Source organism: Chinchilla lanigera, unplaced genomic scaffold (genome assembly GCF_000276665.1).
Source record: "Chinchilla lanigera isolate Chin_1 unplaced genomic scaffold, ChiLan1.0 scaffold00007, whole genome shotgun sequence".
NCBI lineage: Eukaryota > Metazoa > Chordata > Mammalia > Rodentia > Chinchillidae > Chinchilla > Chinchilla lanigera.
In genome coordinates this window covers 29,504,778-29,530,800 of record NW_004955408.1, presented here as the reverse complement: position 1 = coordinate 29,530,800, position 26,023 = coordinate 29,504,778, and the positions used below count along the sequence as shown (strand labels likewise).

Here is a 26,023-nt window from a genome sequence, read left to right as displayed (position 1 = left end):
AAAATTGTAAATCTTTTTTGTTTTTTTTTTCCAGGACTGGGAATCGAACTCACGACCTCGTGCTTGCCAGGCAGGCACTGTGCCGCTGAGCTAAATCCCCAACTCCTTGTAAACCTTAAAAAATGGTTAAAATATAAATTTTTACCTGTCTGGAAGTGCATGTTTGTAATATCAGCACTATGGGAAGCTGAGGCAAGAGGATCACAAACTTGGGGCCTATGTGGAAAATGTAGTGAGATCCTGTCTCAAAATTTTAAAAATACGGAAAGAGGGCTGGGGTTGTGGTTCAGTAAAATGTCCCCACATTTCATCCTCAGTATTGGGAAAAAAAGTAAATTTTGTGTCTTTTATCATTGTCACCAAGTATCACCTGGTAAGCCTTTTATCCTCAGGAATTTGGAATCTTCATTTTAGGGTGTAGGACATGTGAGAATTTTAAATGAGAGAATCAAAAATTCAGTCTCCAGAATGTCTAATTGACTCTTACCTGCTTTAATGTCACTCAGGGCAAAAAGGCCGACACGGGTATCTCCATTCACAGACCACTTCTGTGTTTCACAGTTGGGCTGGCAGCAATGATTCATAAACCGAGCATAGTTTCCTTTGGGACCAGCATCAATGATTCGGTCCTAGAATTACAAAAAAACCCTGCTGTCAGATTTCTTGAAACTTCCACTACTGGCTAAAATTAGACTATTCTCTTTATTAATACTTTGAAAATTGAATCTTCCAGAACTGTGGTTCTGAAAGTGTAACACATGGACCAACAGCAACAACTACCTCTAGAAGGTTATTAGAAATACAAATTCTTGGGTTGTGTTTCACATATGCTAACGCAGAAACTGCATGATGTGGCTCAATAATTTGAATTGTAACAAATTCATGAAGGAATTTTCACGGTATACACATAAATTTAAATACCACTGCCCTAAAAGCAGCAAGCTCCCCATTCCCTCATTAGGAAGTTCTCAAAACAGGTACACATTACAAAATTACTTAGCTGGGTGTGATGGTATACCCCTAGAGCTCCAGTACACTGGGAGGCTAAGGCAACAAGATTGAAAGTTCAAGTACTTTCTAGAAAACTTAGCAAAACTCTACTTCAAAATAAGAAAGGGGTGGGAATGTAGCTCAGTTTGAAGGCCCTGGATTCAATCCCTAGCACAAACCCCCCCAAAATTAAAAAAATCAACCAACAAAGAGATCCAATGAGATTTAAATACTGATACCAGACCAGGCATGGTGGCACATACCTATACTCCCAGCACTTAGGAAACTGAGGTAGGAGGATCACTGTGAGTTCCAAGCCAGCCTGGGCTACATAGTGAGTTCAAAGCTAGCCTAAACTACATGGAAAGACACTGTCTCAATACATACATACATATATAAGTACATACATTCACACTGATACCAACTTATCTTAAACTACAGTGAAAATATGTGGAGGTAAAGATTTCATTCACTGTAAAAGTACATCTTATGGAAAACATTTACAAAAATAAATACTAGGAAAAGGGTTACTAAAGACAGAAAAAAAATTATGCATGCCTGTAATCCCAGCACTTGGGAGGCTGAGGCAGGAAGACTGCCCTGAGTTTGAGGCCAGCATAGGCTACAAAGTAAGCTGAAGGCCAGTCTGAACTACATAATGAGACCTTGTCTCAAAAAACTAAAAACATACAATAAATTAGTGTAACCTAAAGTACAAGTACAAAGAAAATAAACACAATAAGATATTAAAAATTTAAAATAAATTCTAACGTAGAATTCCAGGTACCAAAAAAATGAAACTCATCAGAAAATTCTTATAACTGTGAAAATGACTTGAGCTTTTTAAGAAGTGGGGAGAGACTTGGCACTGAATGCTGGGTCTTTGCATTAAGCTCCATTCCAAATCCTTTCATAATTTTTTATTTTGAGACAGGGTCAGACTGCACAAGGTGGCCTCAAATTTATGATCCTCCTGCTTCAGGTTCTCAGACTGCTGGAGCTACAGGCATACTCAGTGCACTGGATTTAATCCCCAGGACTGAAATGCGGAAAAAAAAAAGGTAAAAAGCAGCTTTATTGCCTTCAGAAACATTCAAGCTTGCCTATTCTACAACCCCTATTCAAGTAATTCCCGTAACTGAAAAAACCTGGCTTAGGTCATGTGTACAGTTTACATATTATACCTGCAAATACTAGCTGAGATAATATAAATTTCACCATATTAATGCAGTAGTAACAACATGATCCATTACTTACTTTATCTAGGGTGAGCATATAGAAATTAGTAATATCATGTTCTTGGGCATAACGGATTCGAGCTCTGCATTCTTCTTCGTCTATTAGTTCACCCACATATTCATTCACAAATTCACCCTAAAACAAGAAAAAACTGACTTAATGGGAAAAGCACATAGGTATTTACATAGATTTAGAAACTAATGAAGATATCAGATTCTCTAAATCAATTTATCCACATGCAATTAGTTACTTTATGATGCCTCAACTATTTGATAATGAAAATTATTCCTCACCACAGCCACCAGCAGAAAAAAGAATAAATCCAGTACTATAGATATATCAGAATAGAATACTATAAATAAACTAAAGCTTCCTCATAAAGGAGATTTGGACAAGCACTGTCACTGTCCCGGGGTAAGTCAATTTTCATCTTCCTTGGAGCTCACCCTACCCTTTTGCCCCTGTAATTTCACACCACTGTCATTGCTGTAGTATAATTAGCCTTGCCTAAACCAACAAGCATTCACCTTCAAAGTCTGAAAACATCCTCAAAGCGAAACTACTTTCAGGTTCTTTGCCATGTGACTTCAGAGCACTGGACTAACACACTGGGTGAAGTTCTTTTCCTATGTCTCTCTGCCTCTAGAATGTAAACTTCATGAAAGCAGGGCCCATGTCTCCCATTTTGATTACTGTATCTCCACCACAGTGCCCAAACACTAGGTATGTAATGATTACTTGGTAAATCGCTAAAACAAGCCTACCCAATTTATTGTCTTTCTAATAAAGAATTATCAAATTCTTCAGAAATTATAGCCAGAATAAAGCTTATTTTATTAAAATGTCAAAAAAGATCCATATTATACCATTATACCAACTGTATAATATTATCTATTTGTGAAAAACTTACAAATCTTGGAATGTTTCCAGTTGAAGATTTCAGTACATTTTCACTGGAAAAAACCTCACCCTCTTTTATGTTCCATGAACCCAACTATTTCTACCCCACTAAAATAGTTTATCAAAAGATGATTAACATCTCTTTGTTTTTTTTTTTTTTTAAATTTTGTACTGGGTTTGTTTTTTGTTTTTTTTTCTGGTACCGGGAATCGAACTCACGACCTTGCGCTTGCCAGGCAGGTGCTGTGCCGCTGAGCTAAATCCCCAGCCCCCAAATTTTGTACTGGGGATTGGACTCAGGACCTTGTGCTTGCCAGGTAGGCGCTTGTGCCACAGAGCTACATCCCGGCTTGTGCGCTTATTATATCTCCTCTTAAATACTAGTTTCAGGATTTTCACAAAAGAGCTAATCATGTGAGAATCTAAGAACATGATCACTATATAGAGAAGAAAACCATCCTTTATCATCTCAACACTAGAAGGTATAGCATGATAAAATAATAAAGTTAAGCCCTAAACTATCTTATCTTCCTCTATGATAAATTTTCTCATATTCATCAAGAACTAATCATATTAAGCAATGAAAATAAAATAATCTGATAATGAAGAAGAGTTTTCATCACCTTTTTAATATCTGTTTTTGTCCGTAGACCCCAGCCCCTCTGTAATGTGCGGAAAATTTCAACCTCTGGATACTGGCGCTTACTGAAACACTGGTTTTGACAGCGGCCTCCAGCAGGACATACTGTGGGGTGGCATTCATATAGCAGCATGCGGTTGATGCACTCAGAGTCTATCCCACAAGGGTTTTCATCAGTAGCTTTACAATTGCAACGGGGAATTTCCGATAAGTCTGCAGTGAAGATCTGCACCCTGCCAATAGGACGGTTCACCTGGAGAACAGCACACAGTATTGTACATCAGGCAACTCAACTTAAGATATGTCAGGACCTGTAATATGTAAATTTCTTTTTTTTATGCATTGTGCCCCATTTTACATGATAATCAAGATTTAGGCAGGTTAATTAAAAATAAAGCCTCACATAATATACAACATATGAATCTCAACTGAACATGAAAGCACACACCTATAATCCCAACTACTTGGGAAGCTGAGGCAGGAAGATTGCAAGTTGGAGGCCAGCCCAGGCAATTCAGTGAATTATAAAAAATTTAAAGGGATGCGATATAATGTAGCTCAGCACTAGAGATAGTGCCTAGAATATGCAAGCCCCCTCCCCACCAAAAGGGTTAAAATATATTGTTTTGTTTTTGTTTGTTTTGAGACAGGGTCTTGCTGTCCAGGCTGACCTTGAATGCAGTGATCCTCCTGCCTCAGACTCCAGAGTCCTGGAATTACAGGCATAAATCACCATGCCTGCCTCACAAAATACATCATTTTTTATTTTTAGTTTTGGTACTGGGAATCGAACTTGGGACCTTACGCTTGCCAGGCAGGCACTTATGCCACTGAGCTACATCCCAGGCACAAAATACTTTAAAACATATACAAGAATAAATTTCAGAGCTACCAGACCAAGTGAATAGTGAAACAGGTTTCTGCTACTGCCACATGGTGGCAACACTTTAGCTAATATATAAAAATATCCATTAAAAACAAAACAAAACAGAGCTTTTGCATTGAGCTACATCTTCTGCCTATTTTTTTTTTTTTAAATTTGAGACAAGATCTCTCTAAGTTGCTAAGTTACCCAGACTGGGCTCCCAATTATGACCCTCCTGCCTCAGCCTCCCAGAATGCTGGAATGACAGGCATGCAACTCGATATCCACCTGAATATCTATTATTCTTAAATGGGAATTTCATAATGGCATGAAAATATCCTTGGGTAATTTAGGATCCTATATGTAAAGATGGATTTTAATATTTACTATAATAGTTTGAAATCCTTTAGAAGAACCATAACTATACCATTCATGTCATTTATGTAGTAACAGGACTAATGCTGAAAAACATACAGTGAAAATCTAATGAGATAAAACTTGAGGTCAAATATACCAACACTACCCATGTGAACATTTTTTATTCATGTCAATTTTTACAGGTAGATATTAAGAATAGTACAAAGGAAAAAATAGGCCCAGACAGATTTGCATACTGTAAGTTTCTGCTGGTGGTATTAATTCAGTGAGAAGAAACTGAGTCTCCAAAGACAGCACATGAATAAAATTTGACTAGAAAGTATGTGCTTTAGACAAATTTACTTTGAAGAATATTCTAATAATAAGGTGTACATTATCACAAAACCCAGCAGCCTCTTAAACATGTTTGCCAAGTCATGGGGTTACAAGCATACACCATCATTCTTGGTTCAACAAACCCAAGTTTGATAATTAAATGAGAATACTTACATGTCTGCTTAATAATAATAAACACTTATCTTCACAAAAACATGTGTAGGTAGGTTGAATTACTATTGATGGTAACTACTAGATTTTACTCTCCAATTTGTTGAAGAGCATATGCAGGTTTCAATTTGACTGTGTGGTAGGCTCATGAGGCAGTTCAAGCACATGCCTTACCCTTATACCAGTCCTTTCTTGCCTACGAAGTCTACATTCCAGCACTGTGCAACTGAATCATGAAAAGTATCACTAAAAATCACATAATAATGTTAGAAGTTTACTATCTTGTGGGGGTATGTACCCAGCTTTCTAGGACCAAATGCACTCTGCAGTTAGACAAGCTGACCGTATAACTAAAAAGAACATTAACTGCCAGATCTGTCCCTAGACTCTTCAAAATATGGGTTAAAACTGTAGATAACTTATTAGTGGAGAAATACACTCACCACATGCAAGTGGAAGCCACAAACCTAGTGAGTCAGGCAAGTTCTGAGGAAACAGAAGACAACAGCCGAGTTCAGTTACCCACGACTACAGGTCTTAAATAGGGAATGGGAGTGTCTATTGTGACTCAGAGTTTTTTATCTGATCTCCCCATCCTCAAGGAGTTTCCTCTTACTTTTATTCTCTCTCTACATGTGTATTATAGGATTGATATATAAAAACTTTTTTTAAAATTTTAAGAATTTAAAAATTCATTACAGTAAGACACATTACCATTAATCTCCCTCAAAACACTCCTCCTTGCTTTGAACATACTTTTCCCATCATTCTCGCCATATTGTGAAAAAGTTCTGGAAGTCCTTACTCCTGAGTTCTTCATTATACTGTTGCAGTTGCTTTGATGTCCTAAACCAATCCAAAACAGTTACCTTTCATGGTCATTTTGACCTTGTGGAAAACTTAGAAATTGCATGGTATCAAATCTGGTGAATAAAGTGAACTAGGACACATTGTTTTTATGTGCCTGGGTTTCCACCAGATGACATGCAACTGTGGAGTTCACAGGATTTTTCATCACACCTCCTAAACATACTCACTAAAAAGGATTTCCCAGACTGCTTCACAAAGTATCAAGGATGATGGGATACATGTATTTAAAATAAGGAGGAACATTTGGAGGAGATTAATCCACTGGCTTGAACCACCAGTAGTAGATGCACGACTGTCCTATTGGGTGGCTTAAACTACTGGTAGTACAAAGGTTCTAATCACTTTTATTAATCATTTCCCTAATTAATAACAAGTCTATAAATATACCAAATCCAGTTAGCCCCTTGAATTTGAATAATTATTGCCCAAATGCAAATATTAATACTACCCATACCAACTTTAAAAATAATTTAAAAACTTATTTCATTAAAAAATTTATTTATATTCATGAATAGTATATCAATTAATTCTCTACATTTTAACACAGAAATCTTACTACTACCCTATTCCTGGTGAATATAACATTTAGAGCTGCTATACCATAAAATTAGCTATATTATAATGTTTTAAAATACCATTTTCAGAGGCTGGGGATTTAGCTCAGCAGCATAGTGCCTGCCCGGAAAGCACAAGGTTGTGAGCTTGATCCCCGGTACCGGGAAAAAAACCAAACCAAAAATAAATAAATAAATAAATAAATAAATAAATAAATAAGATAAGATAAGATAAGATAAAATAAAATACCATTTTCCTTAAGGAACTGTAATACAGTATCTGGTCTGCTAAATCGAAGACTTTCTTTGCATTACCATAATCAAACACCCCTGAAAAGTGGTACAAACTCCTGGATGGGACAGCCATGCATGTACTACCAGTGGTTCAAGCTGGTGAGAACACTTGAATTCAAATCAGCTCCCCAGGCTGGCCCTGAACTCACGGTGATTCTCCTGCCTCAGCCTCCTGAATGCTAGGATTATAGGCATGCACCACAATGCCCGGCTATAACCAATTTAAAAAATTTATTTCATTTTACTTCCTTTTGAGGCAAGGTCTCACCATGTAGCCCAGGCTGGCCTGAAACTTCAAGCTATTCTCGTGCCTCAGTCTCTTGAGTGCTGAGGTTACAAGTATGCACCACTATGCCCAGTAAATTTGAGACATTTAAAACATGCACTATATATTTCAATCATATCTCATATGTTTAAATCACTCTTTCCTAACAACTAATTGAACCTATTCCTAATCTCAAATTTCTTGCCTAATACATAAGGGAAAAAACCCAAAAAACTAAAAATCACATAGTTCAGAATAAACAATTGCTGGTAATATGGTGGGAAGGAGTGGGAAGAGGGGGAGAAGGAAAAGCAGGGAGGCAGCAGTGGCAGACTAAGCTGTACCCTATCAGTACCATTTGAGCTGTTTGCTTTCTGGCAAGACCTGTGGCCAAGGGAGAAAAGCTGACAGGGCTGCCAGTGAGCGGATGTGTGCACAGCAGTGGGCTCTAACCCAAGATGCATCTGGGCTAAGAACAGAACTAGTGAGCAGGGGTGTCACTCTGTGGTGCTAAGGGTGGGCTCTGTGCTGGGTTCCCAGGCCTTGGGAAGAGGGTCATGGGGGCAAGTGGCACCAGAAAGGTGGTGGTGTTTGGATGCTGACACAACCAAGGTGTGTCCTCGGAAAAGCAGGAGAGGAAGGCATGGAGCGCTGGGGTGAGGCAAAAGGGGTGTGGGGAATCTACTCAGGTAAGAGCAGAGAACCCCTCCTGTGGTAAGACTGTTCAAGACTGTGGGACTTTTCTCGGTCCCACAGTTTGAGAGAGGGAGGCGTGCCCAGTGGGTGTGCTGGTCATTTCTAAATGCTGGTTACCACAACCAAAATAAACATATAGTTTGGGGTGAACATACTCAAGATCAGGAGTTGGCAAGCTTTTTCTATAAAGGGCCAAACAGTTAAACTGCAGGCTTTGCAAGCAGGCCATAGATCTCTGACACATGTAACATAATTCTGCCACTGTAGTATGAAAGTAGCCGGAGAAAATGTATAGATGAAGTAGAATGACTGTGTTCTAATTGAACATTACTTATAGACATTAGAAGTTGTACATAATCTTCATGTCATGAGATATTCTTTCCTCCCAACCAATTATTACCAGTCCAATTATTTAAATACAGGATGACCAAAAGTAAGATTTTTTTTGTTAATTTGTGTAATGTTACAGGAAGTACAAAAACAGCAATTTTGTTCAATAAAAGAATCCAAATTTGCTCAACACAAGAATCCACTAGCTATAATGACACCCAGACAATGCTTTGAATAGTCAGAAAGTAAACAAATGCACTGTGCAAGTGACATTTGAGGTAAACTGTTAAGTGGTTACAATATTTCAGAACTATAACTCAGAATGCTGAGGCAGGAGGACCACAAATTCAATGCCAGATTAGACAACTTAGCAAAAGCCAACCTGAAATTAAAATAAAGTAAAATAAAATAAAATGGTTGGACATATATACCCAAGTGTTAAGGCTCTGTACTGCCCCACATTAAAAAAATTTTTAATTTTAAGAAAATATAAAAACCCATCATTAGCTCACAGGCCTAAATAATAAACAGGCAGATGATTGGATATGGTCAATGCAGGAGTTTGTCAACCCCTGATTTATAGATCTTTTTCTGGAAATATGTTGTAGAAAAAAGTAGAAGCTGGGAATGTGACACAGACAATCCTAGATACGCAGGAGGGTAAAGGAAGTAACAGTATCAGAAGTTCAAGGCCAGCGTTGGGAATCTGGAGATACCTTGTCTCAAAATACAAAGGGGCTGGAGATATAGCTCATTTAGAGTGCCTGCCTACCTAGGATCAACACTTAGTACAGGGGTAATGGAAAAAAGGGATACAGTAGGAGTTGGCATGTAAATCCTGAGATGAGATTACTCACAGACAGTTGCTTCCTCATTACCTAGGCTCAACGTTGTTGATGTGCTACTCTGAAATACCTATCCTGCTATTCCTGACATCAGGGCTTACATAAACAGGACACTTTTCTTTCTTTTTCTTTTCAGACAAGCTCTGGCTCTGTAGCCCAGACTGGCCTCCAACTCCTGGCAATCTTCTTGACTCAGCCTTCCAAGTGCTGGGATTACAGGTGTGAACAACCATGACCAGCTACTTATATTACTTCAAAGCCTACGTACATTTCGGTGTTATGTCTTCACATGTAACTACATTTAACTCTCTGTGTTGCCTGGGTCTATATAGACCCAATATATAGTTATGAATTTCTTTAACCAGTTTCAATTCTTTGTAAGGATTAGTATTTTATGCTATTTATTCCTTCTTAAAGAGCAAAGAGAACCATGTGTGGTGGTGCACGCCTGTAATCCCAGCACTTGGGAGGCTGAGGTAGGAGGACTGCTGAGTTTGAGGCCAGCCTGGGCTATACAGTCAGTTCAAGGCTAGCCTGGAGTAGATAGTGAGACCCTGTCTCAAAAACAAAACAAAACAAAACAAAACAAACAAACAAAAATCAGAAAGAAAGAAAGACAGACAGACAGACAAAAAAAAAAAAAAAAAAAAAAGAGGGCAGAGATGTAGCTCAGAGGCATAGTACCTATCTGGCAAGCACAAGGTCCTGAGTTTGATTTTCAGTACCAAAAAACAAAGAAAATGAGAGAGTGTGTGTGTGAGAGAGAGAGAGAAAGAGAGAGAGAAAGAGAGAGAGAAAGAGAGAGAGAAAGAGAGAGAGAAAGAGAGAAAGAGAAAGAGAGAGAGAGAAAGAGAGAGAGAAGAAAAAAGAAAAGAAAGGAAGTGAAATAAGGAAGGTTTCCTTATTTAAAAAGAGCACAACTCATTTTATATTATAATCACCACCTATGCCTATGTCAATTATACCTTTTTATAAATCTATGGTACTGTCTTTTTATGTATCTTTTAACATTTTACTATTTCATCACCACTCCATATTAATGATTCCAAACTTTGTACATTTTTTAAAAAGCCTAAAATGGTAAGAAAAATAGAGGAATAAAGAATGTTGAAACAGTGAACTAAAAAGTTACAATAAAGTTTTCTTACTGCATTACCCAAGGTATTGCTCCATCTTTGAAACAACTATAAAGGACTGGTGATACCATCATCATAGCCTTCTATTAATAAGGTTACTAGATTCAGCAAAAACCCTGTTTTGTTTTTGAGACAGGGTCTCAAGGACACTCAAATTAAATTTGATTTTAGACAAACAAAAAAAATGCTTCTTCAAAGTTATGTCCCATGCAATACTGAGACATGCTGAAACTGATACACAAGTAAAACATGACAAGATCAGACTTATGATGCTTAAAAGAAGTAGGCACATGAACAAAAAAATGCAGCTGCCCCCAGGGCCCCGGAAATCAATGCACTTCTATGGACAAAAAAAGAAATATGGTTCTCACCTACGAATGATAAAAGGAAACCTAAATTTGTTAATAGAGTTAAAAGTATTCTTTCATGTCTTATGATGCTAGAGGTTCAAACCCAACTTATCTGACTAAAAAGGGGTTTGCAGGCCAGGTATAGTAGTGTATGTCTGTTATCTCAGCACTCAGGAGGCTGAGGCAGGAAAATCATCACCAGCCATGAGTTCAAGGCTACCCTGCACTACAAAGCAAGGCTATCTCAAAAAAAGAAAAAAAAGAAGAAGCGAGTGGTTTATAAAAAGTTTTTTAAGTACTGAAATTTCTGAATCTGTTCTTAACTATTATTTTTGCTTCTTTTAATTATTTATATAAATGACTCAAAAATACAAAAGGTCCTTTGGACCCAGTTGACACAGTGACTATTTCATCAAGCCAACTGAGGGTTAGGAACACCCAATATTAATTTTTCTGACCTTGAAATTCCTAATCATACTAGTCACCTGAAATATATTTGGCATCAACCATTACCAAACAGACTTATCACGTATATAATTCACATTCAGAACCATTTCTCATTTTTCAACACAGCCTTTCCTCTTGGTGTCATTCAATATGAAAATGTTTACTATGACTAGTACCTAACCTTTTTACATGAGAGAATTTTTCAAGGTAGTAGGAAAAATGATGTTTCAATGCATAGCTAACTTTCTGAAGTGCATGCACTGTGTTAGAAATGATATTCTAGTACTTTTATTCCCCTTCTTTTAAGGTCCTACCACTGCCTCAGAGCACCTGTGCTTGTGCTTCCAATTCTGAGCAGAATAGGGAGAAGTGAAAGCTCTACAGTGTCCCTCCCAGAGACAGTGTCTCAAGAATTTTTCTCACCTTTATATGTTTATAAGGTGGTGGCTTCTTGTCATTTTTTCTATCTTCCTGCAGCTGTCTTAGCTCTTTTTGTGCCTTTAACTCCTCAAATCTTGCTGCTGCTTCCTGAAGAGCTAAGAAAACACAAGGCACAAGTTACTTAAAAATCTCTAGATAGAATTATTTTGTTTTGCCCCATTACATTAGAAAAAAATCTATTATTTCAGATAAAAAATGACAGATGTAGAAAGTCCCCAGGGTATTCAGACAGCTTGGAAATGGCACACTACAGATTATCACTTTCACTGGGTTGCGGGGCAGGATATAGGTCAATGACATGAAAAGAATCATAGGTACCATCTCTGAACAGATTTCAGGAGCTAGGGTGAACCCACTGGAAGTGCTTGCCTAGCATATGTAAAACCCTCATGCTGATCCTTGACACAGCAAATACAAACAAAACAGACTTCATCTGTTTAGCAAAGTCATTGTGCTTAAGCTAAATTCATTTTTGTTTTTTGTTTTTTTGAGATGGGGTCTCTCTTTGTAGTCCATACAGGTTGGCCTTCAACTCACTATGTAGCCAAGGTTGGCCTCAAATTCCCTGTAATCCTCCTACCTCAGCCCAAGTGCTGGGATTACAGGTGTGCATCAGCATGCCTGGCTTCTTAAGCCTAATTCTTTACTCAGGGTTCAACCTCCTGTTTCCAAAAACACTTTTACTCCCAAATGGCCTAGATGGCATTCTTGCTATCCTTTGGAAGGCATTCAAAGTTATCGCCCCTTGCATATTATCTACAGTACCTGTCCTACTCTTCTAATACTCATTCTTTAAAATATGCACCACAGGGCTGGGGTTTAGCTCAGTGGCACAGCACCTGCCTGGCAAGAGCGAGGTCGTGAGTTTGATTCCCGGTACTGGGAAAAAAACCAAAAAACCGAAAAATATATATATAAAATATTCACCACAGGCTCTAATTATATATAGATCTTCATATCTAGTTTACAGTCAAATGCTGTGCTTTCATATCCTTAAAATATTGTAGTAGTATAGGAAAAAACCCAACAAAATACAGTAAGATTCACTTTGTTCTCTACGTGAGACAAAATGTTAATTCATTATTCTTTATCCAGGTTCAAAATTCCAGTTCTTCCTTTTCTCGTTCATTTTGGTAGCTTTCCCCATGCTCTGTCAATTTTCTTAAGGACTCTGCCCTACTCATCTCCTGTTGATTGTCATTATTTACCAAACTATGTCTGTTCATATAATCTGCTAAATTGTCCAAAAATTCATCCTGCTGTCATGCTATTCTTCAGCATATCCTCTCTCTTCATGCCCACCCAGTGTCTATCATCTTCTCTACAACATGACAATTTGGTTACAATCTCATCTTCAGCTATTTCACTAATCTCAGATGCAGCCTCTTATTCTCTAATACTCTAGACACTCTTAAGACAGACCAAGGTTTCTAAGCTCTATTCTAATCATGTAACTTACCTCTCTTCTTTCAGGCAGCCAGCCCAGTGTTCCCTTGTCCCTGTGTTTAAACTATACCAAATACTAGTTAGCTGCTAACTCAGAATGTTAGAGCGAACTTGAGTTTTCTAGATACATTTAAGGATGTCCCCTTCTTCACTGTAGAGAATCAAGAATATGGATTCTGGACTTCACCTACCCGAGTTAGAAACTTTTCTCTAATCCAAATATGGTGGCACATACACGTAATCCTAACACTTGAGAGAGTGAAGGAGAACTGTCACAAATTTGAGGCCAGACTGGGTTACACAGTCAATTTAAAGACTGCCTAAACTATGTAGCAAGACTCTGTCTTAAAAAAAAAAAACAAACAGAGAGAGATAAAAAGGGTAAGGTGCGTAGCTCAGTGATAGAGCATTTTTTTTGTTTTGTTTTGTTTTTTGAGACAAGGTCTTGCTATGCAGTTCAGGCTGGCCTTGAGCTCACTTTGTAGCCCAGGCTGGTCTCAAACTCGCAAGGATCCCTCTGCCTCAGCCTCCTGAGTGCTGAGATTACAGGTGTGCGCCCCCACACCCGACGATAGAGCACTTTTTGAGCAAGTGTTAATCCCTGGGTCCATCCCAGTACTAGAGAAAAAACAAGTTCCCAACAGGCTATTAGCCAGTTCCTGAATTAGGTACTGAAATAGCAAAGTTCAACAGGTTCAGACTCATGGCTATTCTTCAACTCATACATTCTCCTCCAGCCTTGATAGTGGCCAAGATTTTGATCATGTGGTTGCTGAATATGTGAGATTATAAGAATCAAGAACTAAGCTCTTGTACTAGTAATACTGACAGTCCATGTATTAGTAATATCTATTACTATGTCATTAACAATATGAATAGTCCATGTCTCTGAAGAGAAACCACATGGTAAATGGATTAAGTTGGGGCCCATTGCAGTAACTGAAATGTGAGGAAAATACAATTTTTGCTTTACTTGTTCCCAAAGGACATCATTCCCATTTCAAAGGAACTTTCACCTACTTAAAAACTTGATGTAACTCACTGTAGTTTTACATGTTAAAAATTCCTATTTCACCATGCAGACAAAAATCTTAAACTTTAATACACAAATATATTTACATAGCAAGAAATGCACTACCTTTCAAAGCTGGAGGAATAAAATTAACCATTTAAGGAACACCATACTCTGCAGGTTTGAGCATGCCACTGAGCTCTCAGAGCAACCTTTTCCCATCGTATGCTTTTAAAAAGTGCCAACGCCCAAAGTTCATTCATCCACCTGGTTAAGGGGTAAAACTAGCTTTGCTGACAGCAAGGGACCATGCTCTTAGGCCCATCTGTCCTTACTGACGTCCCCGTTAGACCAGTTCACAAAATTTATTTAGTTTTCAGTTCACAAAAATTTAATTCTCTATAATTTTATTTGCTCTTACAATTTTGGTAAATATTCTTTACAGCTGGGCATGGTAATCCCAGCACACGCCTATAATCCCAGCACTCAGGACAAGAGAATCCCTATGTTTTCAAGGCAAGCCTGGGCTAAATACTGAATTCAAGGCCAACCTGGGATACATACTGAGTTTAACCGCAGCCTGAACTGCATAGTGAGACCTTCTCTCAAAAAAACCAAACAAACAAGGCCGGGCATATAGCTCAGCAGCACAAGGTCCTGCCTGGCAAGCACAAGGTCCTGAGTTCCATTCACGGTACCAAACAAACAAACAAATATACACACAAAAAAACACTATGAAGTGAATGCAACTTTCCTATAACTGAGGCCCTGCCTAGCAAAGTGATTTGTTCTATAAAATAGATCTAGAAATCCTTATTTGATGTGATGCTAAGAAAACAGAACTTATAAGGAAAAAAAAAAAAAAAAACAAAATAAAAAACTTCCTCAAGGAAACTACAGTTAAGTAAAAGATTAGGTTCAAAACCTAGTTATGTGGGTCAATTTCCCTACAAAATCCTTTATCTTCACTACCACCCTCAATCCTGAGGTTAGAACATAGCTGCTAAAAGGAGTATTATATGAATTTTAATGAGAGCAGATAGGGTAAAATAGGTCTATGCTGGCCTGAAAAATAAATTAGATAAAATTACCTTTTTTATATGTTCCATCCACTCCTTTGCCCATCTTATCCTTGCTGCTCACATCCCCCTCCATGTAAGGAAAGACTCGAGCCTGGTGAGTCCACAGATAGTCATTGGATCCAAAGAAGAGAACAGGGAACTCGCCTACATCATGTCTCATTTTATCAATGTTGGAAGGAATAGCTCGAGGATGGCAGATCTCAGCTGGCCACCACCTAGGAAAGTGAAAACAAGGAAAGAAATCTCTAGAATGCTGTAATACACTGGGAAAATATCCTCTTTAACACAGGAATAAAGTATAACAATGTGACAAGCATGGTGGTGGATTGGTATAATCCCTAAACTCTGGGAAGCTGAGGCAAGAGGCTCACATATTTAAATCTAGTCTTGGGTAATTAGCAAGAACTTTTGTCAAAATAAAAATAAAAAAGACAAGGGATGCAGCTCCATGCAAAGACCCTAGGTTCAATCCACTGTACTATTTAAAAAACAAAACAAAAACCATGTCTTACCCCATTACTGTCCAACCTACAGACATTCTTTTTTCACCCATTGGGACATTCATACAAGCTAACTAAAGCATAAACAAATAGTATGAGCTGGAGCCTTCAAATAACTGTTCATGCTAATATATGCACTCCTGTAGATTCCATTATTCTAATTCAAGGAGTCCATTTAAAGGAAATAATTAAACATTTATCAGTAGAATGTTCACTAAAAATATGAATGAAAAACTAGAAAAATGTGAATGTTTGACATGAAAGGAATGATAATAGGAGGTATTGTACCTAGAGAATTAAATACAATTATTAGATGTACTGAAAAATGACATCAAATATGGAAAAAAGAAAAAAACCCATACAAATTATTACAATCATTTTAGGAAAATGAAATAAAGCTGGAAACTCCCACCAGAGAATTCCTTCAGAAGCTACCCTGTGAATCCAAGAAATACTGACAAAATGAGAATAGCAGAACTGTGAGCTATGCATGAATTGGAATACTAACTACAGTGAATCTCAGGGGCATAAATGTAATGAAAAAGAAAACAAACAAACAATGCAGGAAAATTCATCAACATTTCCTAACAGCACCGTTTACAGCATGAAAAAACATTTATATGTGTTAAGCTGATACAGCAAGGTAAAGGAATGAAACACTCAAAATTCAGCAGAAAATATATGTCTGTGGATAGGAAGAATAGAATCAGACAGGGAATTAAGAGCCTCAAATGTACAATACTATTCCTTGATTTACTAACAGGTATATACACAAAAGTTCCTTTTGTTCTTTTGTCAAGAAATATTTTTATTGACATAATAAATGTATATAACTATGGCATACACTGGGATAATTTGACACATGTACATAACATGGAACAATCAAATTAAGGTAATCAGCATTCCCATTTCCTTCAACAGTTATCCTTCCTTTGTGCTAGATATCTTCACAAGCCTTTTAGTTCTTTGTGAAGTATCTAATAAATTGATGTAACCTACAGTCACTCTACTATGCCATTTTATAATACTTTAAAATCACTCATGTTGTAGTTTTCTGCGTATGCTAAGTACAATAAAGATAATTTTTTGCCAAGTGTGGTGGTGTACAATCCCAGCACTCAGGACACTGAGGCAGGAGGACTGCTCTGTGCTCGAGGCCAGCTGGGGCTACACAGTGAATCTATGCCAGCCTGAACTACATAGCAAGACCCTGTCTCAGAGAAAAGAAAAAAAGTGAAAATTTTAATTTTTTTTCCAAAGAAGATGATGCAAAACTGAATCAATTATAGGAACATTTATTTGGTGGGGATAGGCATAACTTCAAGTAAACAGGCTGAAATATTCATGTATCTTCCTTGTTTGTGAGATTATGGGTTTTTTTTCCCACTAATAAATGTATTATTGCTTCAGTACATTTATGTATTGCTACTGTATTATAATACCTGAATTTTTTTTTTTTTTTTTTTGAGACAGGGTCTCTCTATGCAGTTCAGGCTGGCCTTGAGCTCACTTTGTAGCCCAGCCTGGCCTCGAACTCGCAAGGATACTCCTGCCTCAGCCTCGAGTGCTGGGATTACAAGCATGTACCACCACTCCCGGCTTCTTTGTTGTTTTGAGACAGGATGTTACTTCGTAGTGCAGGTTTGCCTTGAACTCATTATGTAGCCTGGGCTCGCCTTGAACTAGTTATGTAGCCTCAAACTCACAGCGCTCCTCCTGCCTCAGCCTCCCAAGTGCTGGAATTCTAGGCATGTGCAACCACCTGGCTCAGTACCTATATTACTGATAAATCATAGTTTTTCTTTCTTTCAAGGAAAAATTAATTGGGTAGGAAGAGGGTAAGTCTAATGAGGAAGATCTTTTTTGCAAAGTTAAGCAATGTGCTCAACATGGTACACACCTGTAATTCCCAACAAGCTCAGCCTTGGGAAAACCTCCCCCAAATTAAAAATAAGTAAATATATAAAATAAAAGTGGAAGGGGAACAGGGATATAGCTCAAGCACAGCACCGACCTGGCAGGCACAAGATCTTGACTTCGATTACTAGCACCAAAAAAAAGTGTGGGAGAGTGCTGAAGATATAGTTCAGTATGAAGGCACCGGGTTTAATCCTCAGCACAGGAGCAAGAGAAAATTAAGCAATGTGTCTGATAGACTTCAAGGAACAGGATGATAAAAGATAGCCAAATGCCACTGTCTTCATGTTCACTCACCTGTATCGTCCAACTTTTACCCATACAATTTCCCTGTAGTGTGGCTTTTTGCCTGCCTTACAGTCATTGCAATACCAGTTTCCTTCAGGGATATCAATATTTAGGCATTCACGATGAAAAGCAGCAGGACAAGAATCGCAGCACAGCAGGCTGCCTCCTAGAAGATTCAAAGAACACAATATTCACAAACAAGGATCCAAGGTCAGACCTAGATGAACCAACTCTGGCTCAGCTCCAGACCAATTACTCATCTCTCTAAAGGTGTTGTAGTTTTATAAATCATCCAGAAAGACTTTTCTACAAGAATTATTTCCTTCCTACTACTATTCCTGAACTCCCCTAACTCCACAGCTGGTTAAGATGGTACCACAAAAAGTATTCTTGGAAAAGTAAATGAAAGCAATGAAATAAAAAGCAAACCTATTAAAATCATGTGTATGTACACACACAGATGACTATTTAAAAAAAAAAAAACAACAATAAAGAGAATACCAACGACACTCAATGACCGTAATAAGAAGAGCACAAGTTTTTCTTGTTTTTGTGGTACTAGGGTTTAAATTTAAGGCCTGTGCAGCATGGTAGGCAAGCACTCTATCACTGAGCTAGATCCCCAGCCCAAGAGCACAAGTTTTAATGATGCCAGATTGAAGCTAGAATTGTAACTCTTTAACCAAATGACCTTGGGAAATTCACTCTCCTTACTAAGTTATAAATGCCTCAATGGTAAGGTTATTTATTTTAATGAATAGTAATAACCATATCTGTTTGAGAACCTCATCAGCTAACAAATCACCTAGTACTGTCTGGCACATAAGTAATACTTCCATATTGTTAGATGGATCCCTCTATTTTAAGTTACTAACTTTTTACAACTTTACAGTTTTAGCAAGATAGTTAAACATTTCCGTGTGTTGCTAAAAAGATAAAAATGTATATAAGCACATGGTGAGAGACATTCATCTATGTATTTAAAACTCCAAGCAAAGTAGGCTTTTATAGCACTTTTCAGAATGGTACCTATAAACCTATAAATTCTGACTGTAATTGGTATGTCAAGATATCTTCAACAACTATAACATCTGTGACTTTCATTAGTGACAAAAAATCATGGCCATTACTATATTATGGTTTGTTGACTAAATTTCAGTTTGATTGTCCCCCCCTTTCATTCTAAGTTTTTAAACACCATAATGATTTTTTATTCACACACACACACACCAGTGACAATTTTCATGTCTTAAAAAATTGTCTGCTCAAATGTGATGTCTAATCTACTTACTGATGCTGAAAAGTTCATTCTTGAAGATAATATAGTATCGCAGGTAAGGACAATAACATTTCAACCCCTACATACAACATTCAGGGAATTGAACAGAGCTTAAGGCATGTGAAGCAAGACTCTATTCAGCCCAGCCAAGATTTGTATTTAGGGAATACAACGTTTGCCATATTTACCTTTTACCCTGAAGAGTAAAATATTAAAAAGGTATACAACAAGTTCATCTTGTTCTCACTGTGCCTCCTTTACTTTTTAAAATCTTACTAAAGCCAGGTGTGGTGATGCATGCCTGTAATCCCAGCATTTGGAAGGCTGAGGCAGGAAGATGGTTTCAAGCTCGAGACCAGCCTGGGCTACAAAGTGAGCTCAAGGCCAGCCTGAACTGCATAGAGAGACCCCACCTTAAAAAGACGGATGGATAGATGATAGATGATAGATGATAGATGATAGATGATAGATAGATAGATAGATAGATAGAAAGTCTTACTAAAAACTTATTTCTGTCAAACTTTCCTTCCCACGTTACTTTTTTTTATCTACTCAAATAATCAGGATCATATCCTTAAAATAGAGAAGGTACCATTCTATCTATACTGCATACTGGAGCTCGTATTCAGAGTTAGACTTCATTGGGACAAAAAAGTCTGCTGCCAAATACATCTGAAACACAAGTACACATTCTGAAATGGACACCTAGCTACTTTTGTGCATGAGTTTATCTTAGCACAGGACATTAAAAGTGACACAGAGTCACATAAATTCAACTCAGGCAATGGCAGAAAACCTTCTACAGCACTCCTCTCTTGCTTAGTTACCTGTAGGATAACAATTTGGTTGATAGTGCAGTGTTTATATGATCCTTTTACTGAGTTGGCATCCATGAAATATCAGAAATGTTTGATGTATAAAATGGAAGCTGATTTCAGTTTTCAAATAAGGAAATTAACATGAAAAAATGAGGGACAGAAGAAAAACTGGTTAATAAAGGCCAGCTGTTAGAGATGAGAAAATGGTGGCTAGTATATCAGTTTTGCAGGAAAGGATACTATAGGATGTAAGTTAGAATATGAGGCAAGAAATCAACAGGATAACTGGTAGGTGGACATTAGGTCAGCAGGAAGCTGTGTGGTGGGAATGGAGGAGGAGATGGACAGTATTAAAACCAAGTATTAATCCCTTGTACAACACTCATACAGCAGGAAGTCATGCCTTACCTTCTGAGCACACAAAACACCAGCTGACATTGACATGCTCATGATTTCGGCAGCCCCGCCTAGGGGTAAAGTGATTAGGACAGATGATACTATTCGATGCAAGGATCTTTGACCCTGCAGCTAAACAAAAGTCATTTGCATGGTATGCCACAGGACAACGGACACAGCGCATCAGACGACCTAAATATAAGGGAAGAGAAAAATAAAAAAGATTAAATGTAAGAATAATGTGAATTATTCAAACTATATTTGCTAGCATTAAGAAAATGTTTTTAATTTTATTTTTTGGTTGGGAGACAAGATTTCAGTAAGTAGTTAAGGCCAGCCTCAAACTCTTAATCCTCCTAGCTCACCCCCCCAAGTGCATGATTACATGTGTGTACTACCACAAAGGTCTTTAAAACAATGGATCTTAAGGGGCTGGGGATTTAGCTCAGTGGCACAGTGCCGGCCTGGCAAGCGCAAGGTCGTGGGTTCTATTCCTGGTACTGGAAGAAAAACAAAAACAAAAAAAAAAACAAATGGATCTTAAGTATGTAATTTACAATAAAAGCTAAGGTGGAGGCTATGCCTAAGTTTCCAAAAATGGAGTCAGTTCCCATAATTGTAGATAAACTAACTTAATAAAAAAAAAAAAAAAAAAGACTCAAAATCACTACCTGACTCTCCTAAGAAACCTGCAGTCTCAAAATAAATGATGTGAGTAGAGGGATGTGATACTAATGTTTGCATGGTACTTTGTGATATCCCCAAACCCAATACTATCTCCTCTTCCTGAATCCATGGGGCTCTCTGATCTATATCCCCAGCCCTTTGTGAGATGGGTCTTGCCAAGTTTCCCGGGGTGGCTCCAAACTTGTGATCCTCCTGTCTTGGCCTCCTAAGAGCTAGGCTAATAGGTGTGCATGAAACTGAGTTCTCTGTGAATCTTTTTTGTTTTCCTTTATCTCTGAGACAGGGTCTTGCTGTGCAGTTCAGTCTGGCCTTGAGTTCACTTTATAGCCCAGGCTGGTCTTGAACTTGCACAGATCCTTTCTCCTGCTTTAGCCTCCCGAGTGCTGGGATTACAGGGGTGCACCCTGTAGTGCACACCCAGCCTGAATCTTTATCTTTTAGACAAACGAACCTCTCTACTTCTTTCACACAAAATATACTCCCTAACATACTTCACCAGGTAAAAACCATTACCAACCTGCTAAATGCAATAAATAGACTAACAACAGTTAAAAAGGGGATTGTACAACTACAGTGAATGCAATAAAATACTTTTCAAACATATTCTCACATAAAATCCAAATATTTAAAACTACAATATAAAGCCTGGTGTAGTGGCTCATGCCTGTAATCCTAGCACTCAGGAGGCTGAGGCAGGAGAATTTCTGAGTTGGAGACCAGCCTCAGCTACAAAGTGAGTTCAAGATCAGCCTAAAGTGTATAGTGAAACCCTATCTCAAAAAGACAAAAAAAACCCCTACCACATAATGCCAAGGTTCCATGGAACACAAAGTGTTAACTATGAAATTAACCCATTACTCTACTTTATTCTCCTTATGCTGCCAAGCTACGTAACTAACAAACTAGATAGCACACATAAGAGACATTCCAGATTGCATTTGAAAATATCTGCTGTCCATGAGAATGACGTCCTACATTTAGACTGGTCCACATTAAAAACCTATACCTTTAGATGCTGAAACACTGGCTGGATTAGCAGCATGACAGGTAATACAGATGTGGAGGGAGCACCGGAAGCCCTTGTTCTGCATGACAGTTGGTGGGTACTTCTGGACACAATCTTCATGGTAAAACTTTCCACACAAGGGTAGAAGGCACCTTTTAACATCTTCCCCACTCTGTTTACATACAAAACAGGTATGGATTCCTAGACAGGGAAAAAACAACAAATTAACACTAATTCAAGAATCTACCCCAGTGCTTAAACTACTTATGAAAAGATACTGAGGAACTTTATAACAGATTCACTAGGTTGGTGACATCTACATTTAATGGATAACTTCTATGTGTTTATGGTATGTGTGGGTGTATGTGTGTGTGACAGAGAAAGAGAGAGAATGAGAGAGAGAGCGAAAGAGAGCAAGCGAGTGAGCAAGCTACTGGGGACTGAAGCTAGGGAGCACCGAGCGGACATTCTCAGCCTGTCTCTTTTTACTTTAGGATAACATCTGGTTAACTTGCCCAGGCTAGCCATAACCTCACAATCTTCCTGCCTCAGTCTCCTAAGTAGATGAGATTACAGGCATTCAACACCATGTCCAGCCCAATGAACAATCTTGGTATCACTATAAGTGGACAAAATTGATAATATAAACTTATTAGCATGATACAACAAGACACACACACACTGTCTGCAAAGCATTCTTATCAAAAGAAAAAACTGAACCTGAATCTAATCCAGCCTCTAAATTCAATTACAGGTTTGTAAGAAATATGTAAGATAAAGAAAAGTTAAAAGGAACCTGAAGGATATAATCAAGCAAATATAACAAATAACTACTGTTCTAATGAATATATGCCATAAAAACACAGAATGAGAAACATTACTGTCAAATGAAACTTTAAAGACATATAAAACAATATAAAGCAGGGGTTTGGGGCTGGGGATTTAGCTCAGCGGCAAAAAGTGCTTGCCTGGCAAGCGCAAGGTCGTGAGTTCGGTTCCCGGTACCAGAGAAAAACCAAAAAAAAAAAAATAAAATAAAATAAAAAATAAATAAAGCAGGGGTTTTTATTAAAAATACAATTTGGAACTAGGCATGGTATCCTATTGTCATCCCAGCTATGAGTTCAAGACCAGGCTAAACTGCACAGTGAGATGTGGTCTCAGACAAACAACAAGAAATGTGGGAGAATTGTGCCAATGTTCTCCTGAGAACATAAAATACTGCAACCCTTTAGAAAGTAATGTGGCACCTTGTTAGAATGGTAAAACTACCACTAACATATCATTCAGCCACTCTGCTTTTAGATATTTATCCAAGAGAAAAGAAAATACAATCTATAAAGTCTATACAGGCTTGAATGTGCATGGCAGCTTTGTTTATAAAAGCCAAAACTGGAAGCAGGCCATGTGTCCATACATAGATGAACAGATCAATAATGTACGGTAAACACACACTATCAAATACTATGCAGCAACAAAAATGGAGTGAACTATTAATATGAACAACCAATTGTTAAGTATCAAAATAATTATACTGAGTTGTTTTTCCAGGCACATGTATATATGTACATCACAACTTATCAAACCATGTGCTTTAAATACATGCAATTTATCATCTATCAGTAAAACCTCAATAAAACCTCACTTTTTAAAATTAGGGATTGAACCCAGGATCTTGCACATTCTAGCGAGGCACTCTACGATAGAACTACATTCCTAACCCTTTTATTTAGCTTTTGAGAGGGGGCCTTGTAATTAAATTGCCTCAAACTTGCAATCCTCCTGGCTCAGCCTCCAGAGCAGCTGGTTTTATAGCTGTGTGCCACCAAGCCTGGCTCAAAGAGCTATTTTTAAGGAAGAGAATGAACTACTGATAAAACAATCAACATGGATAAGTCCTAAAAGCATTATAATGTTAAGTCAAACACAAATGACAATGTATTGTTTCATTTCATTTGTATGAAATTTTAAAGCTAAATAACTGTGGATGAATCTGTCCCAAGACACTGCATCATGATAAAGACAGTAAGACAAACAAATATGAATTATTGACAGGAAAGACAAAAAAGTTTTTAAGATAAGAATAATGGAAACATGCACATTATCTAGTAGGCATGTTTTCTGAATTTTACTTATAGGGTAAGACAGGAGCTTTTTTTTGTACCAGGAATCCAACTCTTGGCCTCACACATGCCAGGCAGGCACTGTGCCGCTGAACTACCTCCCAGGCCCTAGATAACACTATTTCTAATAATGATCAAAAGTCCAACTGTGCAGAAGGAAAAAAACCCCATAAATACCATCTTCCAGTTTTTGCTCCTTTACTCCTGAACGTGGCTACAAGAAAATAAAGTAACTGCCCTCACTGAATGGACTGCAGCTCACTATACACTGGCGAAAGATTATTATTATGTGTTTCCAACTGTTTTATCAGTACTCTGAAGCTACACTCTACTTTCAAGCTAGAAACAACAACTACCTTTCCCATCAGTCTCCCCAGGGCAAGAAAAAAAAACTTTGTCTCCTCTTAAACTTTATAATTCCATGGCACATTCACATTTTGGTATTCTTTAATCTCTTAAGGATTATCTTCTCCTGTCTCCCTGTGCTCCATCATTATTTCTTCCCATGGTGTAGAAATTAATTTCTCTACACTGGTTTTCCTCTCTCTCCTCATTCCCCTCACTCCCTCTTAACGTACTAAGGATGAAACCCAGGACATTCATACCTGAGCTACATTTGCAGTTCCCTTATGTTTTATTCTGAGACACAGTGCCTGTAAGTCTCAAAGTCCCCAGGCTGGGCTTCATCTTGCAATCCCACTGCCTCAGCTTCTGAGAATGCTAGGATTACAGGTATATACCACCATGCACAGCTTTGTCTGCACTATGTTGCCTGCTTCCTACAAACATTCCAAATGGCCCTATAGCTGGGTGTGGTAGCATATGCCTACACTCCCAGCACTCAGAAGTCTAAGGCAGAGGGACTGCTGTGAGTTCAAGGCAAGCCTTCACTACATATTGAGTCTCAAAACAAAACAAAACAAAAACAAAAACAAAACCCAAAAAAGATATTCTAATGTTCTCTCTTCAGCTACTTCTTTACTTTCCACTGAAGTCAAGATTTTTCAAGGAACAATGTAGATTGCTGTTCTTTTACCCTTTAAACCTGGCTTAGTGTGCAAGCCTTGCATAAAAAAAACCAAGCATTTTCTCACTGGCAAACACGAAAGCCTGTAATCCCCTAGCACTCAAGAGGTCAGGGCAGGAAGATCACTGTGAGTTGAAGCCAGCCTAGGCTATATAGCGAGACTTTGTCTCAAAAGCAAATATGAAAGCTTTTCTCCACTCCATAACTTCCCTGGTATGTGTCCTATCTGAGCCTACTAATGACACCTAACTCACAATGGCTTCATAGATAACTGACTAGCTCACACTCCAGCAGCTCCTTATAAAAGAGCAGGCCCAGGAAGTGTCACTGATTCTTTTTTCACACTACAGATGCTTCCTCACTGAGCATATATTAACACCAATGGTTTCAATGACTTATGTGCTTATACTTTCAGCCCTAATTTCTTCAGTGCTTAAATGCTGTAATATCTGCACGTCATGCTGAATAAAGAACACTTTCTTTAGCATAGTTTATAAAGTGCTTTATAGGCTGATTTCAGATAATCATTCCTATTTTCTTTCTTTTTTGGTCCCAGGAATCAAACTCAGGCCCTGCCACTTGCCAGGCAGGCGCTTGTGCCACTGAGCTATATCCCCGGCCAGAAAAATTTGGTTTCTATGAAACAGATCACTGGATGAAATTAGCTTGTATGTATGTATGTATGTATGTATGTATGTATTTATATATATATATAT

General features: G+C 38.0%; 1 protein-coding gene across 2 annotated transcripts in view; it reads right to left on the bottom strand.

Moving 5' to 3' along the window:
- Window positions 1-26,023, bottom strand: part of Nsd1 (nuclear receptor binding SET domain protein 1) — a 131,052-nt gene that overhangs the window by 16,644 nt on the left and 88,385 nt on the right. For both annotated transcript variants that reach the window (XM_013509737.1, XM_013509739.1), the window contains 8 exons: window positions 22,158-22,358; window positions 20,477-20,656; window positions 17,981-18,137; window positions 15,276-15,481; window positions 11,709-11,821; window positions 3,753-4,022; window positions 2,248-2,364; window positions 488-629 (listed from right to left, as the gene is read on the bottom strand). In XM_013509737.1, coding sequence (XP_013365191.1) covers window positions 488-629; window positions 2,248-2,364; window positions 3,753-4,022; window positions 11,709-11,821; window positions 15,276-15,481; window positions 17,981-18,137; window positions 20,477-20,656; window positions 22,158-22,358 — 1,386 coding nt within the window. The remainder of the gene's footprint in view (window positions 1-487; window positions 630-2,247; window positions 2,365-3,752; window positions 4,023-11,708; window positions 11,822-15,275; window positions 15,482-17,980; window positions 18,138-20,476; window positions 20,657-22,157; window positions 22,359-26,023) is intronic.